Source organism: Chenopodium quinoa, unplaced genomic scaffold, assembly GCF_001683475.1.
Source record: "Chenopodium quinoa cultivar QQ74 unplaced genomic scaffold, ASM168347v1, whole genome shotgun sequence".
NCBI classification, from domain to species: domain Eukaryota; kingdom Viridiplantae; phylum Streptophyta; class Magnoliopsida; order Caryophyllales; family Amaranthaceae; genus Chenopodium; species Chenopodium quinoa.
Window position 1 is genome coordinate 8,591,944 of NW_018745024.1, and position 21,670 is coordinate 8,613,613.

At 36.7% G+C, this 21,670-nt stretch overlaps 2 protein-coding genes across 5 annotated transcripts; both read left to right on the forward strand.

Moving 5' to 3' along the window:
- Positions 1 to 225: 225 nt before the first annotated feature.
- LOC110708505 (acyltransferase-like protein At1g54570, chloroplastic) lies at positions 226 to 14,997 on the forward strand. Of its 4 annotated transcripts, none has more exons than XM_021886639.1 (13): positions 226 to 329; positions 1,274 to 1,325; positions 1,818 to 1,873; positions 3,076 to 3,234; positions 3,339 to 3,443; positions 4,268 to 4,374; positions 6,115 to 6,236; positions 6,716 to 6,824; positions 7,978 to 8,111; positions 10,392 to 10,755; positions 12,589 to 12,702; positions 13,959 to 14,044; positions 14,486 to 14,997. In XM_021886639.1, exons 2-13 carry the CDS (start codon positions 1,276 to 1,278, stop codon positions 14,784 to 14,786), a joined length of 1,707 nt encoding a protein of 568 aa, XP_021742331.1. In that variant the 5' UTR covers positions 226 to 329; positions 1,274 to 1,275; the 3' UTR covers positions 14,787 to 14,997. The 4 variants fall into 4 exon arrangements, with proteins under 4 accessions (XP_021742331.1, XP_021742330.1, XP_021742329.1 ...); XM_021886637.1 differs by lacking the exon at positions 226 to 329 and adding an exon at positions 358 to 1,083 and having other exon boundaries at positions 14,442 to 14,791; XM_021886636.1 differs by lacking the exon at positions 226 to 329 and adding an exon at positions 359 to 1,083.
- Positions 14,998 to 15,097: 100 nt separating this feature from the next.
- LOC110708506 (sporozoite surface protein 2-like) lies at positions 15,098 to 18,705 on the forward strand. Its single transcript, XM_021886640.1, has 2 exons — positions 15,098 to 15,458; positions 15,541 to 18,705. The coding sequence occupies exon 2, from the start codon at positions 16,350 to 16,352 to the stop codon at positions 18,399 to 18,401; it is 2,052 nt and encodes a 683-aa protein (XP_021742332.1). The 5' UTR covers positions 15,098 to 15,458; positions 15,541 to 16,349; the 3' UTR covers positions 18,402 to 18,705.
- Positions 18,706 to 21,670: the final 2,965 nt, after the last annotated feature.

The window sequence follows — 21,670 nt, forward strand, 5'->3', positions numbered from 1 at the left end:
CATCTTAGAAACATCCATGATAATCCATAAATATCTTCCTTCCTATACCGTTTACGTGGGTTCGAGAGAAAATTAATTCCACAATTAACCCTTGTTTAGACAGGAAGAAAAGAAAGACTACTTTTGATTGGGCAAAGACCAAACGTATATTGTTTGTAGACCCATAGTTGAAAAACAGGGAATTGAAGGTACATGTGGGCGAGCAATGACGTTACAACAGAAGATGCAAAAGCCACAATGACTTGGCAACTTCAGTGGAAGAGAAGTATCACTCTTTCAGGCCATCCTACAGCCATGTCTCCATCTTCATTACCACAACCCAATTTTAGGTAATCAATTTCCTTCTTTTGTCCTACTCTTCTAATAAAGATCAATTCTTTCTGCTCAAATTATCAATTTTTCTATTTATTTTTTTGGTTTTGTGGAGCCCACTACACTATCTGTTGAAGTATATGTCATTTTCTGTTAATGGGTTTCCTTTGAATCTTGAGTAAATGCTACATTCATACTGTTGTTCTATAATAACTTAAGAGTTCCAAGTTTTAAGGGTAGTCCCTTTTCAGTTGGGGTGGTTCAGAGAACTTTGCTGCTACTTTTGGCTTTAGGTTGTAGTTCTTGAAGTAATTCTATACTGTTTTAGCTTTTGGGCAATTGAATGAACCATGACATCAATACTTGCTTTCAGGGTATTTCCTAGCTTCCCCAAAAATTTAGGGCATAGACCTGGGTTTGGAGGGAGGGTTGTATGTAATATAGGTGGTGAGAACTCAGCAGTCTTGCACTCAGATAGTGTTAGTGTTAAGGGTGAGTCTGTTGTTAAGGAAAGTGAGAAAATTGGGTCTTCAATTGCTGGAGGAAATGGGCATGTAGGAAGCATTGGTGGAGGGAAAAAGAGGGGTAAGGAAGTTGATTTTGCAGAGTTAGAAGTGTTATGGGATGATGGGTATGGGTCTGCTAGTATGAAAGATTATCTTGATATTGCTAAAGAGATGATCAAGCCGGATGGTGGACCGCCTCGGTGGTTTAGCCCTGTCGAATGCGGGCGCCCTTTGAAGGGTTCTCCTTTGCTTTTGTTTTTGCCTGGTAACTTCAGCCTGCCCCTTGCTGTGTGTGTGCTTTGTATAACTTCTGATGCTAACTAGGATGCTAGATAATAGAGGTTAATTTCACAGCGAGGTCGTGTTGATATATCATGGATAAATTCTGTTCATAACTGTCATATGGTTGGTTTATTTCAATTTGAGCTGAATTTTACAAATTATGGTGTGTACAGGTATGGATGGTGTTGGATTGGGTCTCATAATGCACCATAAGGCCCTGGGGAAGTAAGTCTAATTAGTTTTCTGCGATTATATCAATGCTTTGAATTCTCAGTACAAGATAAAGATCACATGAAATGTATCTGATAACATGTTGGGTGATACTTTACCATCCTGTGATACTTGTAGATATTGTTAAAATGGACTAATTTTGTTTCTTTTTTTGGTTTGATCTGTAAAATTGTTAATCCTTGATTATATTTACATCTTTATACTACGTATTAAATATGTGTAGCTCAAATCCTTCTGTTTTAATTTAAGTTTTTCTATGTGGCTGCATACTTTTTCGATTTTCTTTGCATATTTCATTTTGATTTGTTCTAGCCTCAGAATAGATCATCAAGTATATAAATGATGTTAACAACAATTGAATTAGCTATATAAGTCATAATGTTAAGTATGGTATGGAATAGAGAAACCACGCTTTGTTGCTCTGCATATATGGTGCTTCTATTCAGCGATCTTCTACCACATATCTGATTTTAACTTTGGTTGTAGGGTGTTTGAGGTCCAGTGTTTGCATATTCCTGTTAACGATAGGACTCCATTTGAAGGTACACTTGCATTTTACAAGTCTTCCTTATAAAGTTATTTTACTTTGTACTACATTGTCTACATAATAAAGTTTTACTCAGTTTTTTTCCCCTTGCTTGTGATTAATTTTCATATTTTTTTTGCTCAGATTTTTCAAAATCACCATTACTACATCTAAAGCATTCAGTATTAGTACCTCCAAAGCCCCTAATGTCCATAGTTCAAATTTTCATAGCATTTTCGACTTCTTCCTCTCTTGTGTATTGTGAATTTTCTCATTTAGCTCCTGTCTCAATTGGTATAGTGTTTCGCTCTAGAACCAGCCGCGGAATGTAAAGAGCTCATTGAGCCTGGAAAAAAAAAAAAAGAATCGAAAAATCAAAATTTATAGAAAAAAAAAGAAGCCAGATCATATAAAAACGGGAACATATTATGTTCTTCAAATTATCATCAACAACAGAAAGAAGTGAGAAAAAAAAAAAAAGTGGGAGTATCAATTGTTTTCTGCTCAAGTACTATCGTTTCTAGTTATTTTTATTGGCTTTATCGTCTTCTTAGATCTTAGTGCGTGGTCATTAGGCAACTTCTACCTGTTTTCCTGTTTCTTGGTAGTAGTCTGTCAAGTTCATCCTGCTTTCTCTTTCTCTCTCTCTCTCTCTCTCTCTTTTCCCTTTTTCGCCTCTGCTTTCTCTGTTGATTATGTTTGACCTAATTTTAACCTACACTTATAGTTTATATGGCTGTGTTAACACTCTGAACTCCATGTCATTTTCTTAACAGGCTATGGAATACATATACTACTTTGCATATAGTGTGAATTAGTTAGTTTTGGTGGGAACACATTATCGCAAATAGGGAGCTTTGACGAGGGAAATATGTTTCTTCTCATCAGTTTGCACTTTGCACTTTTGCAGGACACGTTAATTGAGGTTGAGTTTTAGTATGTAGAGCAGAGCTTAGTTTCAAGTTTTGGGAAGGGGGGTGGGGCGACTTGGCATTGTAGTCTGTAGAGCTCTTCTCAGTATGATGCATAGAGGCAAGTGGCCATACATATGCTTTTGTATTACACATATGCATTGCATGCATATAGAAAAAGTATTTTATGTAAATGTTGGTCTTTGATTGCTGCAAGCTTGTGAAACTCATTTATGATAAACATGTGGATATTTCTTGTGAGCAGGAGCATTATAATTCTTAATGTCTCCTCCTCTATGTTGTGAAGGGCTGGTGGACTTTGTTGAGCAAGTAGTTCGGGAAAAGCATGCTTCATCTCCAAATAAGCCTATTTATCTGGTCGGAGATTCTTTTGGAGGATCTCTAGCTCTTGCTGTTGCTGCTCGTAATCCAATGGTTGACTTGGTTTTGATACTTGCTAATCCTGGTCAGTTTGCAGAGATGTATGAATACTAGTCAAATCTTTGCTTGCTTCTGTTTTAACAACTTTTATTGACACTTGGATGGCTTTGCATCTGTGTTACTTGATAGCAACATCGTTGGAAAGGAGCCAGCTTAAACCATTTTTTCCTATCTTGGAGGCATTACCTGATGAGCTTCACAATACAGTTCCATATCTTCTGAGTTTTGTTATGGGTATGTAGCATTATCATTGGATCCATCTCGTGTATCCTATTTGTTGACTGAAACTATATTGTCGGTTAACTATATTAATCACGGATTCGTGCTTCACATGCATCATAGGATCCTTACGCTATGTTTGGATAGAGAGAAATGGAGGGAAAGTAAGAGAAGAGAAATGGAAGGATGCATCATCCTTTGTTTGGATATCTAAGGGAGGGAAGGGGAGGGAATTAGAAGGATCCATTTTCCTCCTTCATTTAATAAACCAAATCCCTCCATTGTTGGAGAGATTTGGAAGGTAAATGGAATGTCACCTTCTCCCTCCCCTCACCTCACTTTCCCTTCCCTCTTTTTCTTTCCCCTCCCTTTCCCTTCACAATTGTTATCCAATCATAGTGTTAGTAACTTGGTATCACTTCAAATGCATGCAAGCTCACAAAGGGGGTATATTTGTTGTCCAAACTTCCAAGGGATAATTGTTTAATACCTAACAAAGTAGTAAATTTTGCTGCATGTTAGTTAATTTAACAAATAATCCTGCTCCTTACATAAAGAAGTTAAGTATAATCTCACCTTACATCTTTAGGGCATAGGGTTATCCTCTTCAACCTAGACTTCAAATTAGGTCCTTTTTTTTTTCTCTGTTTGCAGTTATGATTTGAAGTTTATGTTGAGAGGATAACCATCTGCCTTTATTAAAATAAGTTGAGAGACTGTGTGCTTCTCTTATCGTTATATAGTGTTTACTAATTAGCAATAATGTGTACATACTTTGAGTCCATATTGTTATATAGTGTGTACTAATTAGCTATAATGTGCACATACATTGAGCCCAGGTGAGCCAGTGAAGATGGCGATGGTGAATGTGGACAAGAAGCTTCCTCCTAGTCCAATGCTTCGACAATTGTCTAAGAATCTGACTGACTTGCTGCCACGTCTTTCTGTAAGATTCTTTTGCCCTGATTTTTTGTTATCCATTTCTTTACTCAAATTCCTTTTTTTTCATCTCTTATATCTTGTATGGATTTACTTTGATCATGGAAACCGTTATAGGAAATGCAAGTGCTGAAGCAGGAAAACACAAACACCATTTTTATACAAATAGAAAACATAAAAACACAAAATCTAAACTTATAAATCTATAATTATGCTTGAAAAAATAAAGTAGTGACTCGAAAGATTCTTGAGGGGAATTTTTTTGCTGGTCATAAACAGAATTCCACCGAGTTTTCCTTAACTGTCAAGTTACTGAGGCAGAAACAGTGACCTTCATGAGAGTTTCTGCTCGTCAATTTTAAATAGAATCTCTCTCTCTCTCTCTCTCTCTATCTTTTTTTTTAAACGAATTAATAGAATCTCTTTGTCAAACTATCACGTAGTTTTAATAATGGATATGATTTGAAATAGTTAAATTCACTCTGAAATGTTATTTATGTCTTCTTGAGATGTAGTTTAGTAATATACTTCTATTGGCCACAGTAGGGTGTGCTGCTGGATTTGGTATTCTGAGGGGAATCATTTCTAGGGTGTAGCAAAGTTCAACCCTTTAATTTATGGGATCCTCCCCTTGCACCTTCCATTAGTGTATTTTCCAAACTTTTTTTTTTTAGACAAGTTAGTCACTTTCGATAGAGACATTGTATTTATGCCTTGTCATGGAATTTTCCGATAAAATAATCCCTTTATATTCATCATATAAAGCACACTTTTCCACTAACTTTGCTCAAATATAATTTTATCATTGTCAATATGTCTTGAGAGGAATTAGTACTTCCTCCGTTCCAAAAGTGTTGCAATAAGGGGGGAGTGCACAAGATCTAAGAAATTGGGTAAAAGATGAGAAGGGACCACAAAGCCAATGTGAATTACCCACAAAACCCTTATAGGTGTTCCCTCTGTATTTTAAAACTGGCTCCATTTCTCAATGTGCAGAGTTTTAGGAGAAATAGTAGAAAGTAATAAAATATGAAAGAAGTGAGGATGGTGGAAAAATAAAGGGTGATAGTTGGGAGGAGAGAGAATCTGAAAATATTAAAGTATGATAGTTGGGGGTCTACTAGGAGACAAGATATTAGTAAAATATTTTGAAAAGTTTCCAAAAAAAGGAAATGGAGCAAGTAATAAAATACGGCCACCAAAAGATTGTGGAACAACTAATAAAATAAGGAGGGAGTAATGAATATGGGAGCGGACAATAAGGGTATATTGGATATTTTACAGTATGTATGAAAGGAAAGATAGGATTTCCCAACATTTGTGAAACTATTACCACCTCCATTAAGTTTTAGTTGCAACTTTGGGGCATTATTTGTGAGATATAAAATATTCCAAAGTTGCAACTAATATTTAACGGAGGTAGTATAAATGGTAGAGTTGCAACATTTATGGAGCTGGACAAATATTCAAAGTACAATATCAAAAAGTTTTGATGCCTTATACCTTTATTATGAAAAGGAGGAAGTATCATTAGTGACACTTTCCGTACACCTAAAAGAAAAATATCTGTTCAACAGATTATTGCATTAATTTTTTTTTAATTTCCTAAAATGCTGTTATGGTTTTTTCTTCTGGATGTATGGAACTTTGTGCTTTGTAAAGGTTTTATTGGATTTAATTGAGATGTTATAATACGGTTTAGATGTGAGTTTTTTTTTTTTTTTTTTAACTGTCATTTCATTCTCAGGTGATATCTGATCTCATTCCTAAGGATGCTCTTCTTTGGAAACTTAAGCTGCTAAAATCAGCTGCTGCCTACGCAAATTCTCGCCTGCATGCAGTAAAAGCTGAAGTACTTGTTCTTGCTAGGTTGGTCACTAAACTGTTCATTAGTCAGCCATATTGATTGATGAAATTTCACAAAATAAATTCCTCATACCCCCACCCTACCCTCCCCCTAGAAAGAAAGAGAAAATAAAAAAAGCACCGGTGGAAGTTTTGTGAAATAAGATAGATATGCCTGGTCATAATTGAACTACTACAGGAGTGTTTTCTTGGCCTTGCTCTGGTTAATCAACATGGGTGTTTCAGTACTACTCTGGTTAATAAAAAAAGCACCGGTGCAATTTTTGTAATCTAATTATTATGCATGCGTTCCAAAAAAAAAAAAAAAAAAAAAAAAAAGAATTATGCATTCAACTTTTACTAGAATTATTCTGTATTGTATAAAATTTCTACATGGTTTTGTTAGAAGTTGCTGCTTTTAGATATTAGGCTAAGCTTATAAACCCAAAGAATTTTGAATGTAAAAACTTAAAGATGTTTACTTATATATTTTTCCTTTTCAGTTTAAAGGATAATATGCTTCCTAGTGAAGATGAAGCAAAAAGGCTCTCTGGGTTGCTGAAGAACTGTAAAGTTCGAACCTTCAAAGAGAATGGGCACACACTTTTGCTGGTAGGATTTGTTTACGGACTTGGTCCATAGTTAAGGTTTTATTTCAATTCAAACATCAAATTTCTCTAATATGATCCGACGTAGTTTTTTTTGTGGTTCAATGTGAATTTCATCTGATGATATCTGATTTGCTAGTTAATTTTTCTGATATAATTATGTTTGTCATTTGCCATTATTACTACCTCAATTATTATTTTTCTACTCACGTTCCGATTATGGTTTTTGTTCTAATCCCCCGTCCCCACAAACCTTTTTCATACTCCCTTCTACTTTATCTTACACCACATACCTTTTTACAGTGTCTCTTTTCTTATACCTACTCATATTTCTCAAAAAAAAAAAAAAAAAAAAAGAAAAAAAGAAAAAGAAAAATAATATTACATATCTACAATGAGTTGAACTTGTATAAACGGAGGAAGTATCATTTATCAAAGTGTTATTGTGAATGTTATTTCTAAAATATTATTACTCCCTGATGTTTGTCCTATTTGACTATTCGGGATATTTTAGATACAAATTTAACACAAATATCTCCAATTCTATAAACCCAAAAATTATAAAAATCTGGTATTCTTAACTTAGAAAATGTATAAATCTAACAAGATCTCACATTTATGAATTTTCTTATAGATTAGTGAGGATTTATGGTCTAAGTTCTTACAATTTGACCCCAAATAATACAATGGGGCAAACAATGAAACAAACAAACAGAGACAAAGAGAGTAGGTTTTAACTTGCTATTTAAATTACTGCTACCAGTGTTATAATTATTGTCTTCATCCTCTAATAACTCACTTATCTTCGTCTTCAAGATATTATCCATATTTTACTTATAATGCCCGTCCTCATACACCTGATGCATTACAAATTCCATATAGCTTGATCCATTTTGCTTGGTCATGTAAAGATGAAACCCTTGACTAATTGGTTGTCTCATAGCACAATGTCATGCTGCAAGCTATACTGCAATTAGTAATAGTCATCTGTGATTATGCTCTAAAAAGGTTAATGTAGCTGGTTAATAAACAGTTGTATAAATATTTTGCTTCAAATTAGACTGCAATTTATCTGTTCACTGTCAAATATTGACGAAAACACTCAACACGCCTATGATATTGGATGGTACTGACATCGTGCTGCATTGATGGAACAGGAAGATGGCATCAATCTACTTACTGCCATCAAAGCAACTGGAAAGTATCGATGTTCAAGAAGGATGGATTATATCACTGACTTTGTGCCTCCAAGTTTTTCGGAATTCAAAACTGGATTTGATGAATATAGTGGGTATGAAAAAAGTCTACACATTTACTTTATGAAAAATTTCCTTTGCTCTTTATGTATACCGATATACAGTTCACTGTTGCTCATTCTTTGTTATGCGGGTCTTTGGGAGTAGCCTAGTACTTATAAAGGTTGCATACTATAGAGAGAATTAAGAAAAGTTAATATAATGGGGAAAACGTGGGAATACAAAAAATTGCACAAGGAGCACTTTAGCAGTAGTATTATGGAAATGCTAGAGTGGCCTTTAGCCATTGATTAAGATCTCGTTGATGCTTTTCATTTACTCAGAACAGCAATGCAATAATGCTTGAGGAGGAAGATAAGGGTGTTAGTTAGAGGAATAATACTATAAATAATAGAGGATTAGGAAGAGATTGGGGGTGGGGGTGGGATACCGAGTATTTTGGGTTAGCTAAGTAAGCAGCTAAACTGGGAGAGAATTCACCAACTGAATGTGGATTTATCATTCTTAAAAGCTACAAGTATAATTTAAGTTTATTGATCAAATTATCATCTTCCCTGATTTTTGACACTGATGATGTCTAAGCCTATGTTAATTCATAGAATTACCCTAGATAAATTCCTGAAAGATTCAGTTATGATCTACCTTCTTGCAATCCAACACTGAGATTAATGGCATCACGATGTTGTCGCAGAGCTCATTCCTTATAGCCTTATAGGTATTCTTTAGTTTTGTGAGTTGTGACAACTGACAAGCATATTTCTTATCTCTTTCTTTCATTGGGTTATGCCCCGAACCAAGGGTGTGTTTATGTACTAATCTGCCAACCAAATTTTTCCTTTTGGATTTAAGTGGGTCTTGGTAATGCCTTATTATGTTACTAGATTAGTCTCGTGCAATGCACGATTTGAACAAATACAATTTTTCTGAAATTTTTTATTTTTTCATATCAAAATTTAAAAAAAAAAAAAAATCCTAAAACAAATAAAACATCAAATATTTTAAAAAAATAAAAATACTCATTGAAAAATTGAATGATGAATGGGTACATGAGAAAAAATAATTAACTTATTATTGTTAGAGAGAATAAATTGTTTTTCAGAAACTGAAACTAATAATAATATAGCTGACCATAATTTTTTATTAAAATTATATAAAAATCATAAAGTGAAAACATCATTTATAGTTGTGGAGGGATAAATTTTAATGACAACATGATATTGCGGTTGCTATTTTATTATTAATTATAGATGATAGATAGATGATGTTGATTGGTTATTTATGACTTGTGATATTTTGGTGGTTATAGGCCTTATAGCACAAAGAGATAATCTGATGAGCTGAAAATTGTTTAAAACCTTCTATGAGAAAATTAGTTCTAGCTGCAGTTTTCCAGGGAATAATTTTGAGGATATGGGGGTTGATGGGGAAAGGGAAATGGGGTCCACTCACCTGTTTGTTTTTTTTTTTTCCATCCATTTTTGCTCGAATTTAAATTTTAAGTGGATCCAAGAATCCTCATATAATTGACTTTTTAAACCAAAACTCAAAATATATATGAAGTAGCTCAATATGAATAAATTCCCAATTTGCATAAGAACCCTAAGTCTAGGTTTTGATTTTTAAATAGGAAGAAAATATGTCATTTGGACTTAAAATTAATATAAATTGTGATAATGTATAAAGTCAATATGAAGTTAATTGTTGCAGTTTTCCCTCAAAAAAAAAAAAAAAATGTTAATTGTTGCAGTTTGTGTTCAATTTTAAAATTAATTGAATTGATGAAATTCCTTAGTTTTTCCTTGAACCTTAACTACATAACTATAAATCAAAATTAATCCATTTCAATTAGTTTGATCTGATTTAAACCATTAAGTGAGCACCATTTGAATCAAAACTTACTTGTAAACTGTTTTCCCTTGGCTATTTTATTATTTTGTTGGAAAATTCATAGTCTAGCAGCAATGTTGAGGACGTGGCTGGAAAACAAGTTTAGGTTACAATTTAAAAATTTTAAGGTAGTACTTCGTATATACCCAAAAAAATCCCTGTTTTATTTGCTGTTAATAGTGCTTTACTTTTTTCTTGCCTCATATCTGCTTATTTTTTAATCTTGGGACTTTTTTTTTTCTTAATCCTCATTGTAAAAGAGGGAGGGTGGTGTGGTGCTAATGTGTTGGTTTTTAAATTATATTTCTACTTTCTATGCCCTTTTGTGGGCATTGTCATGTGTGTATCAGTGCTTTCCTTTTCAATGAGATCCTTTTTTATGATGCTCATAATACTTACTGACTGCCTACACATCATATGAACTTCAGATGGCTTAATTATTATACCAGTCCTGTGCTTTTCTCAACCTTAGAGGATGGAAAGATTGTGCAAGGTCTCAGTGGGGTGCCCAGTGAGGGTCCTGTTATATATGTTGGCTATCACATGTTGATGGGCTTGGAGATCTCAGGTCTTGCTGAAGGATTTCTGAGGGAGAAGAAAATCTTGGTTCGAGGTTTAGCTCATCCTGCATTGTTTGGTTCAAACTCCTCAAACAGTGAATTATCATATTTTGATTACTTGAAAGTATTTGGTGCGGTACCTGTGACTGCTAGCAACTTCTTTAAATTGCTTTCAACAAAGTCGCACATACTTCTTTATCCTGGTGGAGCTCGTGAGGCTCTACATCACAAGGTAAGTAGAGTCTATTCAACTGAATTTTCGTGGTACTTTATGTTTTCACAATTACCAATGTTACTACTTTGTACATTTCTAATTTTGGCTGTGCTCCTTTCCGACAAGTGAAACTTAAATAGGTCTAGGGAAAATGAGCTTTCGAATATATTCATGTCTAGTATTATTATACTTCAACTCACCTGAGTTAAGCAACTTAAATCGAGTTGTGTTGAAGTGGTGGGGTTAGCTTTGTAATGAGTTGTGCTGTGTAAATTTGGACTTGATCGTTATAGTTGGTATATGATCCTTAGGCACCTTAGCTGTGAGTGTGGAATGAGTGTGACAGGAACATATGTCGACAATAGGATCACCCTAATATTTTTTCATGGCTAGATGGTTTTAATTTTCAATCCTTATGACTAAACCATAGAAACATTAATAAAATCTTCCATCCTCTGATATTTTAAATAGATTGCCTAGGTATAGATCCATAGACATATGATGAACATGTAGGGTTTTCAAATGAGTTTGTAACAACCCAAGTATGTAATGTCTTATATTGAATAGGAGTGAGATCGATGATCACCTTTTAATGATTAATCCTTCCAACCAAAGCACCAATTTGAAGTTTTCTTGTAGCATTTATGTAATGTCCTACTATGCTTAAATAACATTAGAACCTGTTCACTTCACCTTTAAAAAAATAATGTTCAGTAAAAACAATTTCTATTCAGTAAAAATAACTTTAGTTCAATAAAATAAGTTCAGTAAAAATATTTCAGTTCAGTAAAAATCAGTAAAGTCAAATAAGAAACATAATAGACAGTCAGTTAAATTAGTTCTAGTTCAACAAAATTAATTTCATTAAAAATAATTTAAGTTTAGCAAAGTAATTTCAGTTTAGCTTCAGCTCATCAAATATAAGGTGAAGTGAACATGGCCTAGAAAGATTTTGATGGTAGTATCTATCCCCAGGGTTAATTGTACATTTGGGTTGCATACATAATAAAAATATGCATTTTATACCGCATGGGGGATTTGATTTGATTAGGTATTGCATATTACTAACATGCTTTCTAGAGTATAGTTTTACGTTGTCCTGTGTGCCTGTGTGATAAAAACTTTCAGCTTTGGTTATTGATAATTTATTTGTAGGCAAACAACTTTGAGAGTAGCAGCTTTTGTCCCTAAGCATCTTGGCATGCCAGGGAATCACAAATATGTACTTGGAACGTAATACATGATATGCTGGGTGGAGCTCTATTATGCTAACAAAGTTCACATTCCATGTTAAAAGCTGTAACCTATATTCTTGGAATCTGTAATGTCCTGAGAAGTTTTCTAGATTAATTAATAGTGCGAATAAATTTTGTTTGGTAGCCATCCCATGTCCATTACCATTGCAAGTGTTCTGAAATTGAGTAATGAACCTGTGTGGATTGTCTTTCTGGGACAAGGGTTGTTATGCAAGTATATGCTATATAATGTTGCAGAAATAATGGAAGGGGAAAAAAAAAGAATTCATCTTTAAAAATATCGGTACTTTGTGTTCTTATGCCCATGAACTTGGAATCTTTCTAATATAGCTATAGTACAATCTACTGGGTGATTAAGCCACAAGCATATGCCTCTTAGATGTTCTGTAATTTGTTCTGAGATTAGTGGAACTTTGACAAGGTTGGGTCAATGTGTGAATTGTCCTCATGGTAATGTCCTGAGTACTTTGAAGACTTGTTAAAGAAAGACACATTTGACTGATATGAGGCCATCGCATATCAGTAGGTGATGTCCGTACTTGTATTCTTTTGGAAATTTCTACCATTGAAAATTTAACAAATTATTTGTTATCAGGGTGAAGCATATAAGCTATTTTGGCCTGACCGACCAGAATTTGTGCGAATGGCTGCAAAATTTAAGGCCAAAATTGTACCTTTTGGAGTTGTCGGGGAAGATGATATAGCAGAGGTAACCTCTCATTTTGTGTTTCTAGTACTGCTTTATTTAATCAATAAGAAATTTTCAGTTGAAATGTTCAACATTTGAACCTTTGACTTGATGTATTTATTGGCCTACTTCACAGCAGAAAAAGGTTAGAATAGGACATCATAACTAGGTAGTTCATTAGAATCAAAAAAATAACTAGGTAGTTCATCATAAAATTTCATGTATATTATTTTATGAAATGAAATCATCTATATACTGACACAATGAGCATCATACTGTGCTATTATCTCAATGCCCATGTCTCTATTGAGGCTCCTGTTTGAGGTACAGTAAGGTGTATCAAATACGTACGACTTTCTGTGTAATATTAATAATAAGCTTTCAGCCTTTTTCTCTACTAGTGCTATGTGGATGTATCCCATAAATCCTTATCCTGAAGGAATATTGGTTGACCTACATCTTCACAACAGATAAGTAGACAATTTAGGACTATAAGAGATGTTTGATCTAATCCATTAAAATCCAAAATGAAATATGCCTTTTTAGAGACTTTTCCAACTTTGCTGAAGGTGGAAGAAATAGCATCCAGTGAGAGCCAAATTGGGATTCTTATGAATTATTACCATACCTTCCCAATGTCTAGGGGGATAAATCTATGCTAAGCTTAACCGTCAAATTTATAGGCTGTTATTAATCCTTGGATTGTAAGACATTTAACTAACCAAATATTCTATAAGACTAACAAATAAGTTACAGTTGTTTGGTGCTGTTTAATATTAGTCAGTCGTCTCCTCAATAAGTACAAACTTGGTGGAATAACTAAAGTGATGAAATCTTATTGTTTTCCATTTGAATGCTGAGATCTTTCATAGAACATTAAAAAAAAAAACAGAGAAACTAAGAAATGTGAAGAACTCAGTAAGAACATCCCCATTTAAGTTGAGCTGTATAGAAACATGCAAGTTACTTGGGACTGGGGTTGATCATCATTGGCCCAGCCTGTATATTATGTAGTTTGAAAAGAAATTTTGGGATAAAAAAAAACGGCTTAAAACACTACAAAAGTGTATTTTTAAGCCAAAGCTTGTTTTGGCCTGAAAAGCCTGATCTAGCCCAGCCTGAATTTTACTGAACCCTTTGATCAAAACTGATTCCATAATAACTAAAAAGTATTAAAGCTAAGTATGGGAAATATATTAATATTCTTTCCTTCCATTTTACGTTTACTTCCTTTCTTCCCAACAGTTGCTCTAAATCATTGATTTATGTATTGGCAGTTGGTCCTTGACTATAATGACTTAATGAGAATCCCTGTGTTGAATGAACGTGTACGGCAAAGTGCTGATGAGTCTGGAAGAGTGAGGTATTTATCCCTTTTTTTTCCCCTTAAATATGATCGAATGACATTCTTTCTTTGGAGAACTATATTCTAAATTTATTTAAACTTAATTCAACATTTTTACTCGAATTTAATTTCCCTTTAGACCTACCTGTCCTTCAATGAGTGTCTCATACTCTCATTTTTTTATAACCTATTTTTAACTCTTGTAGCTTCTTGCAATTTTACTTGAGGTACCAATAATAAAAATTATGCATCATTTTCTACAAAGAACTAATGTTGTCCGTCAGTGTTTGTAACTGATTTCAGTAAATGTATATGCATATATATAATTTGGCAAACAGAGTTGCACAAAAATTTCAGTCATCAGAAATAATTATGATTCTCTTTTTTTTTTTTACCGTATCACACTACAATGAAGATGGCATTCATGGTTAACGCTGCAACAAAATTTTGTCATCACAGGACTGGTGATGAAGGGGAGGTTGGGAATGAAAACCTCTTCATTCCTGGACTTCTTCCTAAAGTTCCGGGTCGTTTTTACTATCTCTTCGGCAAGCCGATTGAAACTCAAGGGAGGGAAGAGCTACTGAGTGATAAAAAGAGTGCAGAAGAGTTGTATTCACAGATTAAATCTGAAGTTTCCTCAAATATAGATTATTTACTTAAGAAGAGAGAAGATGATCCTTACAGAAATATTATTGATAGAACCATTTATCGGTTGGCATCTACCCCTGCAAAAGATGTACCATCATTTACCCCATAAACACAGAGGGGACTATAAGTTACACATGATTTTGACTCTATGATATAAAGAGATCTCTATATTCAATATTTTTTGATGATATGTATAGCATTTTTCTGAATATTGTTATCTGTGCAGCTTTTGATTATTAACAAAGTGGTTCAGTTGAACATTTGAGCTTGTACTTGTGGGTTTATTTTTCTATAGAAAGCATTGTGAAAAATTTAATTCACTCAAATGACTCAGAGTAAATAAAGTATTTCATGAACTGAACTTATAGCATCAAATATCTGATCTCTTTTTTCTTTGATGATGGTCTTGTTTGGCCTTACAGTAGAGACTTGTAGGGGTTTTGGAATTCCTTACATGTGTACAATTCGAGAAAATATCTCAAAAGAAGGGACTTTAATTTGACTTATGCTGCCTGAGCTTTATTCTGTGTTCTTTTCGGAGTACAGAGTGAGGTGTTTTAACAGGAACCAAATACTTTTGCTGTTAATGGGTGACCAAGTATCAGAGCTCTTGTTGGGGATGAAGTTGCGTTCAAGTTGCAGATCTGCTTTCATCTTATCTCCGAATACAAGAATCAGGGGTAAAAATCCTACAAAATCCTAACTATCTGCTGACAAGTGGTATGCAGAATTTGATTCTTAGATTGCAGATTACAAAAGATTAGAAAGAATCTTTAAACTGGTAAATATCTTAGCTTCGCAGTCAGAATCATCTGTTATTTCTTCTGGTGAATATATTCCTAACCTTTTTCTATATAATGCAGGTTGCAGACACTCAATTAGTTCAGTATGCCAGAGAAAACACACAGAATCCTCTCTGAATAAGAAAAAATCTAAAAATGTCTAGATATGATTATAGCCACCCTGATCATGTCCGCGGTAGGCCAATCATCAGCTATGATGTTTCTCGGGGGACTCGTTCATATGTCACAAGAATCGAGTCACGTGCTGCCACCACATAAAAGTACCCCACTTCTCATTCGAAGGTAGATTCCTCGATGGTCAACCATGGTCGTCCTCCTGAGGTTGAGAATTTCATCACACAAATTCTTAATGAAGTCAATGGGCCACCTGGTTTGGCCACCATCCCAAATTCAGGGCCAAATTGGGGCCGGCGTAGCTCTCCAGTGAGGGTGTACCCTACTAGAGACTACGGATCTGACTATTATCCTAGTAGTCCACCTGTGAAATCAAAGGTTTCATGGGACCATGGTGATCCTTATGACCATGACGATAGATCACCGGGCCTTGTTTATGATCACCATTCTCATAGAGACTCTGGTATTCCTAATAAGGGATATTTGGATCAGTCTCGCTCGAAAGCCAAGGCTCCCAGAGATTATGAAGCTCCTTTTAGTGGGATAGGTCACCTTATCCTGCTGAAGATCCTTGGAGTCATTATAAGTCTCCAACTAAGTTAGAGATCTTTGAGGGTTATGCAGCTCCTAAAACTAATTGGGGCTCCCCTCCAATTAATCCTCATACTCCGGAAGATCATGAAGTGCCTAATAAACAATGGGACAAATCTAGCCCAAGTTATGGTGATCGATCTCCTAATAATCAACCTTCAAAGATGTGGAGAGATTACAAATTCGGCAATGATCGATGGGGCATTTCTGGTGGGAAGCCTCAGTCCTCTGATAGCTATGAAATTCCTAGAAACTCTTATCAACCACCAGTAGATGGGAAACCTAATGGAGCTCCAAAGGCCTCTAAAGTGCCTCAGTCTGTTCACAGTTATGGAATCCATGACAATCAACCACGTAGATCATCGAGCCATATCCGTGATTACTCGTTACCAAATGAGAAAAACACGGGTGGAGTTCCGAATAGCAGGTGGGAAAGCTCTTTGATGAGGCCTCAATCTCCCAAGGGTTATGGAGTTCCTAGTAACCAATGGTATAGATCATCAAGCTCTATTGATGATCACTCTCCTCCATTATCTAAGAAAAATGGGGGAGTTCTTGGTGTTCCTAGCAATCGATGGGGAAACTCGTCAATGAATCCTCAATCTCCCACGAGTCAAGGATTTTCTAACCATTGGGATAGATCATTAAGCCTGGTTCGTGATCACCCACCACCACCTAAGAACACTGGGGGACTTCCAAGTGTTCCAAGCAGCCGATGGGGTAACTCGTTGACGAAGCCTTTATCTCCCAAGGGTCATGGATATTCGAACAACCAATTGAATAGATCATTAAGCCCTAACCGTGAACTCCCACCACCAACTAAAAACAAAGGGGGAGCTTTTGATGTTCCAAGCAGTCAATGGGGAAACTCTTTGATGAGGCCTCAATATCCTGAGGTTCATAGAGTTCCCAATAACCAATGGGACAGATCATTAAGCCCAAACCATGATCACCGACCACCGCCTAAGAATACTAAAGGAGAACCTGGTGTTCAGAGCAACCGGTGGGATAACTCGTTAATGAAGCCTCGATCTCCCAGGGATAATGGAGTTTCAAACCACCAATGGGATAAAACATCAAGCCCTGACCATGATCGCCCACCACCAGCAACTAAGAACACCGAGGGAGTTTATAGTGTTCCTAGGAACCGGTGGGGTGATTCGACAAATCCTCAATCTCCTAAGGATCATGGAGTTCCCAACAAACAGTGGAATAGATCATCAAGCCCCATCCATGATCAGCCACCACCAAATGGGAACAATAGAAAAGTTTCTGGTGCTCCAAACAACCAATGGGATAACTCTGTAACGAAGCCTCAGCCTCAGCCTCTCAAGGATAATGATGTTCCCAAAAACCAATGGGGCAAAACATCAAACCCTGTCCTAGATCACCCACCACCAAATAAGAACAATGGGGGAGCTCTTGGTATTCCAAGCAACGAATGGGGTAACTCGATGAAGCCTCAATCTCCTAAAGATCATGGAGTATCCAACAAACAATGGGATAGATCATCAAGCCCTAGTTATGATCATCCATCTGCAACAAGGAAATATGATTCTGTCAAGCCTCAACCTTTTAAGAACCATGAAAATCCAAGGTCAATGAGCCTTAATCCTGATAACCAGTGGCCAAATTCCCCTGTGAAGTCTCGACCTTCTACAGATTATGGCGCTTTTAATAAGTTGGATAAGCAACCAAGCTTTGTTCATGACCACTCACCACTAAGTGGTAACATTGATGATCCTCCTTTAAAGCCGGCCCAATCTCCCAAGGGTGGTTTCAACCAATGGAATAGGTCATCAAGCTCACCACCAACTCGAAACACTATAGGAGTTCCTAACAGTAGATTGGCAAACTCTTCCGTGAATCCTCAATCACCTAGAGTTACAAGCAACCCTAATGATAAGCAAATAGGTAATAATAAAGGCGATATTCAGATTAGTAAGACTAAGCCCGATGATTATGCTTATGATCATCAACCAAAAGAATATGGAAGCAAAGTTGGGATGAAACCAAGTGCCTATCATTCTAGTCCTCCTCGTCAAACAACCACTCCACAAAGAAAGATAACTAAAACCATTGAACCTTCGCCGTACCTTAAGATTGCAACAGGCAAGTCACCTGATTATCTCACAAACTCACAATCCGGAAACAATGGATACTCATATCCTGCCTCGAAAGAGCCCGTACATGAGACTAAGACCAACATATATTGAGTATTGAAAATGGAGAAGTTGAAAGGAATTATGGTGATCAAAGTTGCCCAACTAAGCTAGACTTTGAAAAGAATTACTTCATCAAACAATGATTTATTTTTTGCATGGTGTATTAAGAAAACTACAGTAATAGTATTGTGTATTCAAATAAGTACTCGTCATTTTGCTTGTTTACAATATGAAACTACATTAGTTAATGTTAGATTATGTAAATAATCTAGTATATAATTAGTTTGTAAATTACTAATGTAGCCTCAACCCTAACCTAGTATACGCTTGTATTATATATTGACTTTTGATCAATGAGAAAGGCACGACAAATATTCTCTCATCTCTCACATTCTCTCATGGTATCACGAGTCTAGGTTTTTCAATCCGAAACCCTAACTCTTCCGCTCATTTCTTCTTCTCTTCTTCAATGGTCGATTCTAGCAAACTCCATTCGGCCACTACTGTTAACAACATCAAAGCATGTATTCCGGTGACTCTGGACTACAAGGGATCTCAATACAACCTATGGAAGACTCTTTTTCAACTCCACTGTCGTGCAAACATGGTGATTGATTTTATCATTCCTCCTCCGGTTGATCCCTCTGCCAAGAAACCCGACCAAACTGCTGCCGATTTGGCTTTCTTGCAACGCCTTGATGACATTGTTAGACAGTGGATTTATGGGACAATATCTTTTGACTTACTCAACACCATCGCCGACCCCGATGACAAGGTTGTCGACGCTTGGAAAAGGTTGGAGAATTTCTTCCATAATAACAAATCTGCTCGTGCTTTAACCCTTGATGCGCAATTCACAAACACCAAACTTGACCAATTTGATGGTGTTAAATCATATTGCTCACATCTCAAAGCCCTTGCGGATAGTTTGAAAAACTTTGGTGACATAGTCTCCGACAATCGAATGGCTTTGCAACTTTTGAAGGGTCTCTCGGAGGAGTATAAACCCTTTCGAACGTCCGTTCGTCATCTCGATCCCCTTCCTTCCTTTGATGCGTTGCGTTCCATGCTCGAACTTGAGGAGAAAACCAATGCAGCCGACGTGTCCAGTGAAATCCATGAGGAGGCGCATCTATCTCATACCTCTTCCCAGGCTTCACAATCTGTTGGAGATTACTCTCAAAATTCAGCACAATCTCGTGGTGGAAATTCTCGCAACAGTGGTCGGAAAAATAAGGGAAAAGGCGGTGGTGGCAAGGGCAAAACCACCATTGCCGGGGGTGCTGGCCAGAACAACCAGCAGCAGCAGGTCCCGCAGCAGCTGCAACGCTGGGGTCCTGCTTCCCAACAGCAGCAACAGCCTGGGCAGGGGTGGATGATGCCCCCTCCCTGGCAGTACTGGAATGCAGGGCCTTGGGCGTCTCCTCCCTGCCCTTACCCTACACAAGGGTCTACTCCATATCAGTGGCAGCCACGGCAGCCCGCCCCCCAAGGTCAGCAGCCGGGTATTCTTGGTTCCAAACCTCCGCAAGCTTATTTCATGGGAAATTCATCCTCCTCTTCGGGTTATGCTCCTACGAATATTGAACAAGCTATGCATACCTTCTCCATTGCCGATCCGAGCTACTACATGGACACCGGTGCTACATCGCATATGACTAATTCCCAAGGTAATTTGTCTTCATATGTCAATTTGAGCAATAACATTAATAATTCTATTATTGTTGGTGATGGTAGCAAAGTTCCGATTAAAGGTTATGGTCATGAATCTCTAAACCAAAACACACTTCAACTCAAAAATGTCCTTCACGTTCCTAAACTCATCAAAAATCTCATTTCTGTTAGAAAATTCACTACCGATAATAGTGTTTCAATTGAGTTTGATCCTTTTAGGTTTTCTGTGAAGGATTTGCAGACGGGGAGCAAAATAGTGAGATGTAATAGCAGTGGCGATCTATATCCCTTCTTCTCGGATCTTCAAGTCCTTTCATGTTCCACTCCGTTAGCTTTTGCCGTTATTTCTCCTAGTGTGTGGCATTCCCGCTTAGGTCATCCGGAAAATGCAATCTTAAGTTCTTTGCGTAGTAGTGAATTAATCAAATGTAATAAGGCTCGTCTTGATGTTTGTCACTCTTCTCCTTTGGGAAAATTAATAAAATTGCCTTTTTACAATTCGCATTCTCACACTACTATGCCATTTGACATTATTCATAGTGATTTATGGACATATCCCGTATCTAGTTCTCTTGGGCACAAATATTATGTTCTTTTTCTTGATGATTACACGAATTTTTTATGGACTTTTCCGATTGCCTCTAAATCTCAAGTCTATGACTTATTTCTTTGTGTCCGAACCTATATTCACACCCAATTTGAATGGGAAGTGAAAGCTTTCCAATGTGACAATGGAACTGAATTTAAAAATGATCCTTTTATTAAATTTGGTCACCAACATGGAATGGTTTTCCGCTTGTCTTGTCCATATTCTTCACCTCAAAATGGAAAATCCGAACGAAAAATTAAGACCATTAATAATATAGTTCGTACCCTTCTTTGTCATGCTTCTATGCCTCCCACTTTTTGGCATCATGCTTTAGAGATGGCAACTTATCTTCATAATATCCTACCTACATAACTTCTCGACTTCAAGTCCCCTACTCAAATTTTATATCACAAACATCCCGATTATTCACATCTTAGGGTGTTCGGTTGCTTATGTTACCCCCTTCTTCCCTCCACTAAGGTAAACAAACTTCAACCACGTTCCACACCATGTGTTTTTCTTGGCTATCCAAGTAATCATCGAGGTTACAAATGTTTTGATATTTCGAGTGGGCGTATAATCATTGCGAGACATGTATGGTTCGATGAGTCTGTCTTCCCTTTCTCTAAGGTTCATTCCCCTAAAGCTCATACTTATGACTTCTTAAGTGAAGATTTGAGTCCTCTTAATCATTCCTTTCTTTGGCAAACTAACTCAAATCCTTTCGAAGCCACCTCCCCGAGCTCACACCCCCCTACACGGTCTGATCCCACTAGCGCTGCCGTGGGTGTGGATCAAGCAGAGGGTGGAGGCTCCCCTTACCAGCCACCTCCGCAGCCTGGCCGCGGCACACAGTGCCCTGCCACAGGCTAGCCGCGGAGTCCCCTGCCCAGCTTTGCTGAGCAGCTCCAGCAGGTAGCCCGCAGCCAGGCACCTGCGCCCGCAGCCCCTGGCATTCCCCTACTGCCAGGCCGCAGGTTCCAGCTTGCGCCCGCGATAGCTACCGGGCAGCAGCAGCCCACTCCCGAGGCTCCTAACTCACTCTCTCCTACACATA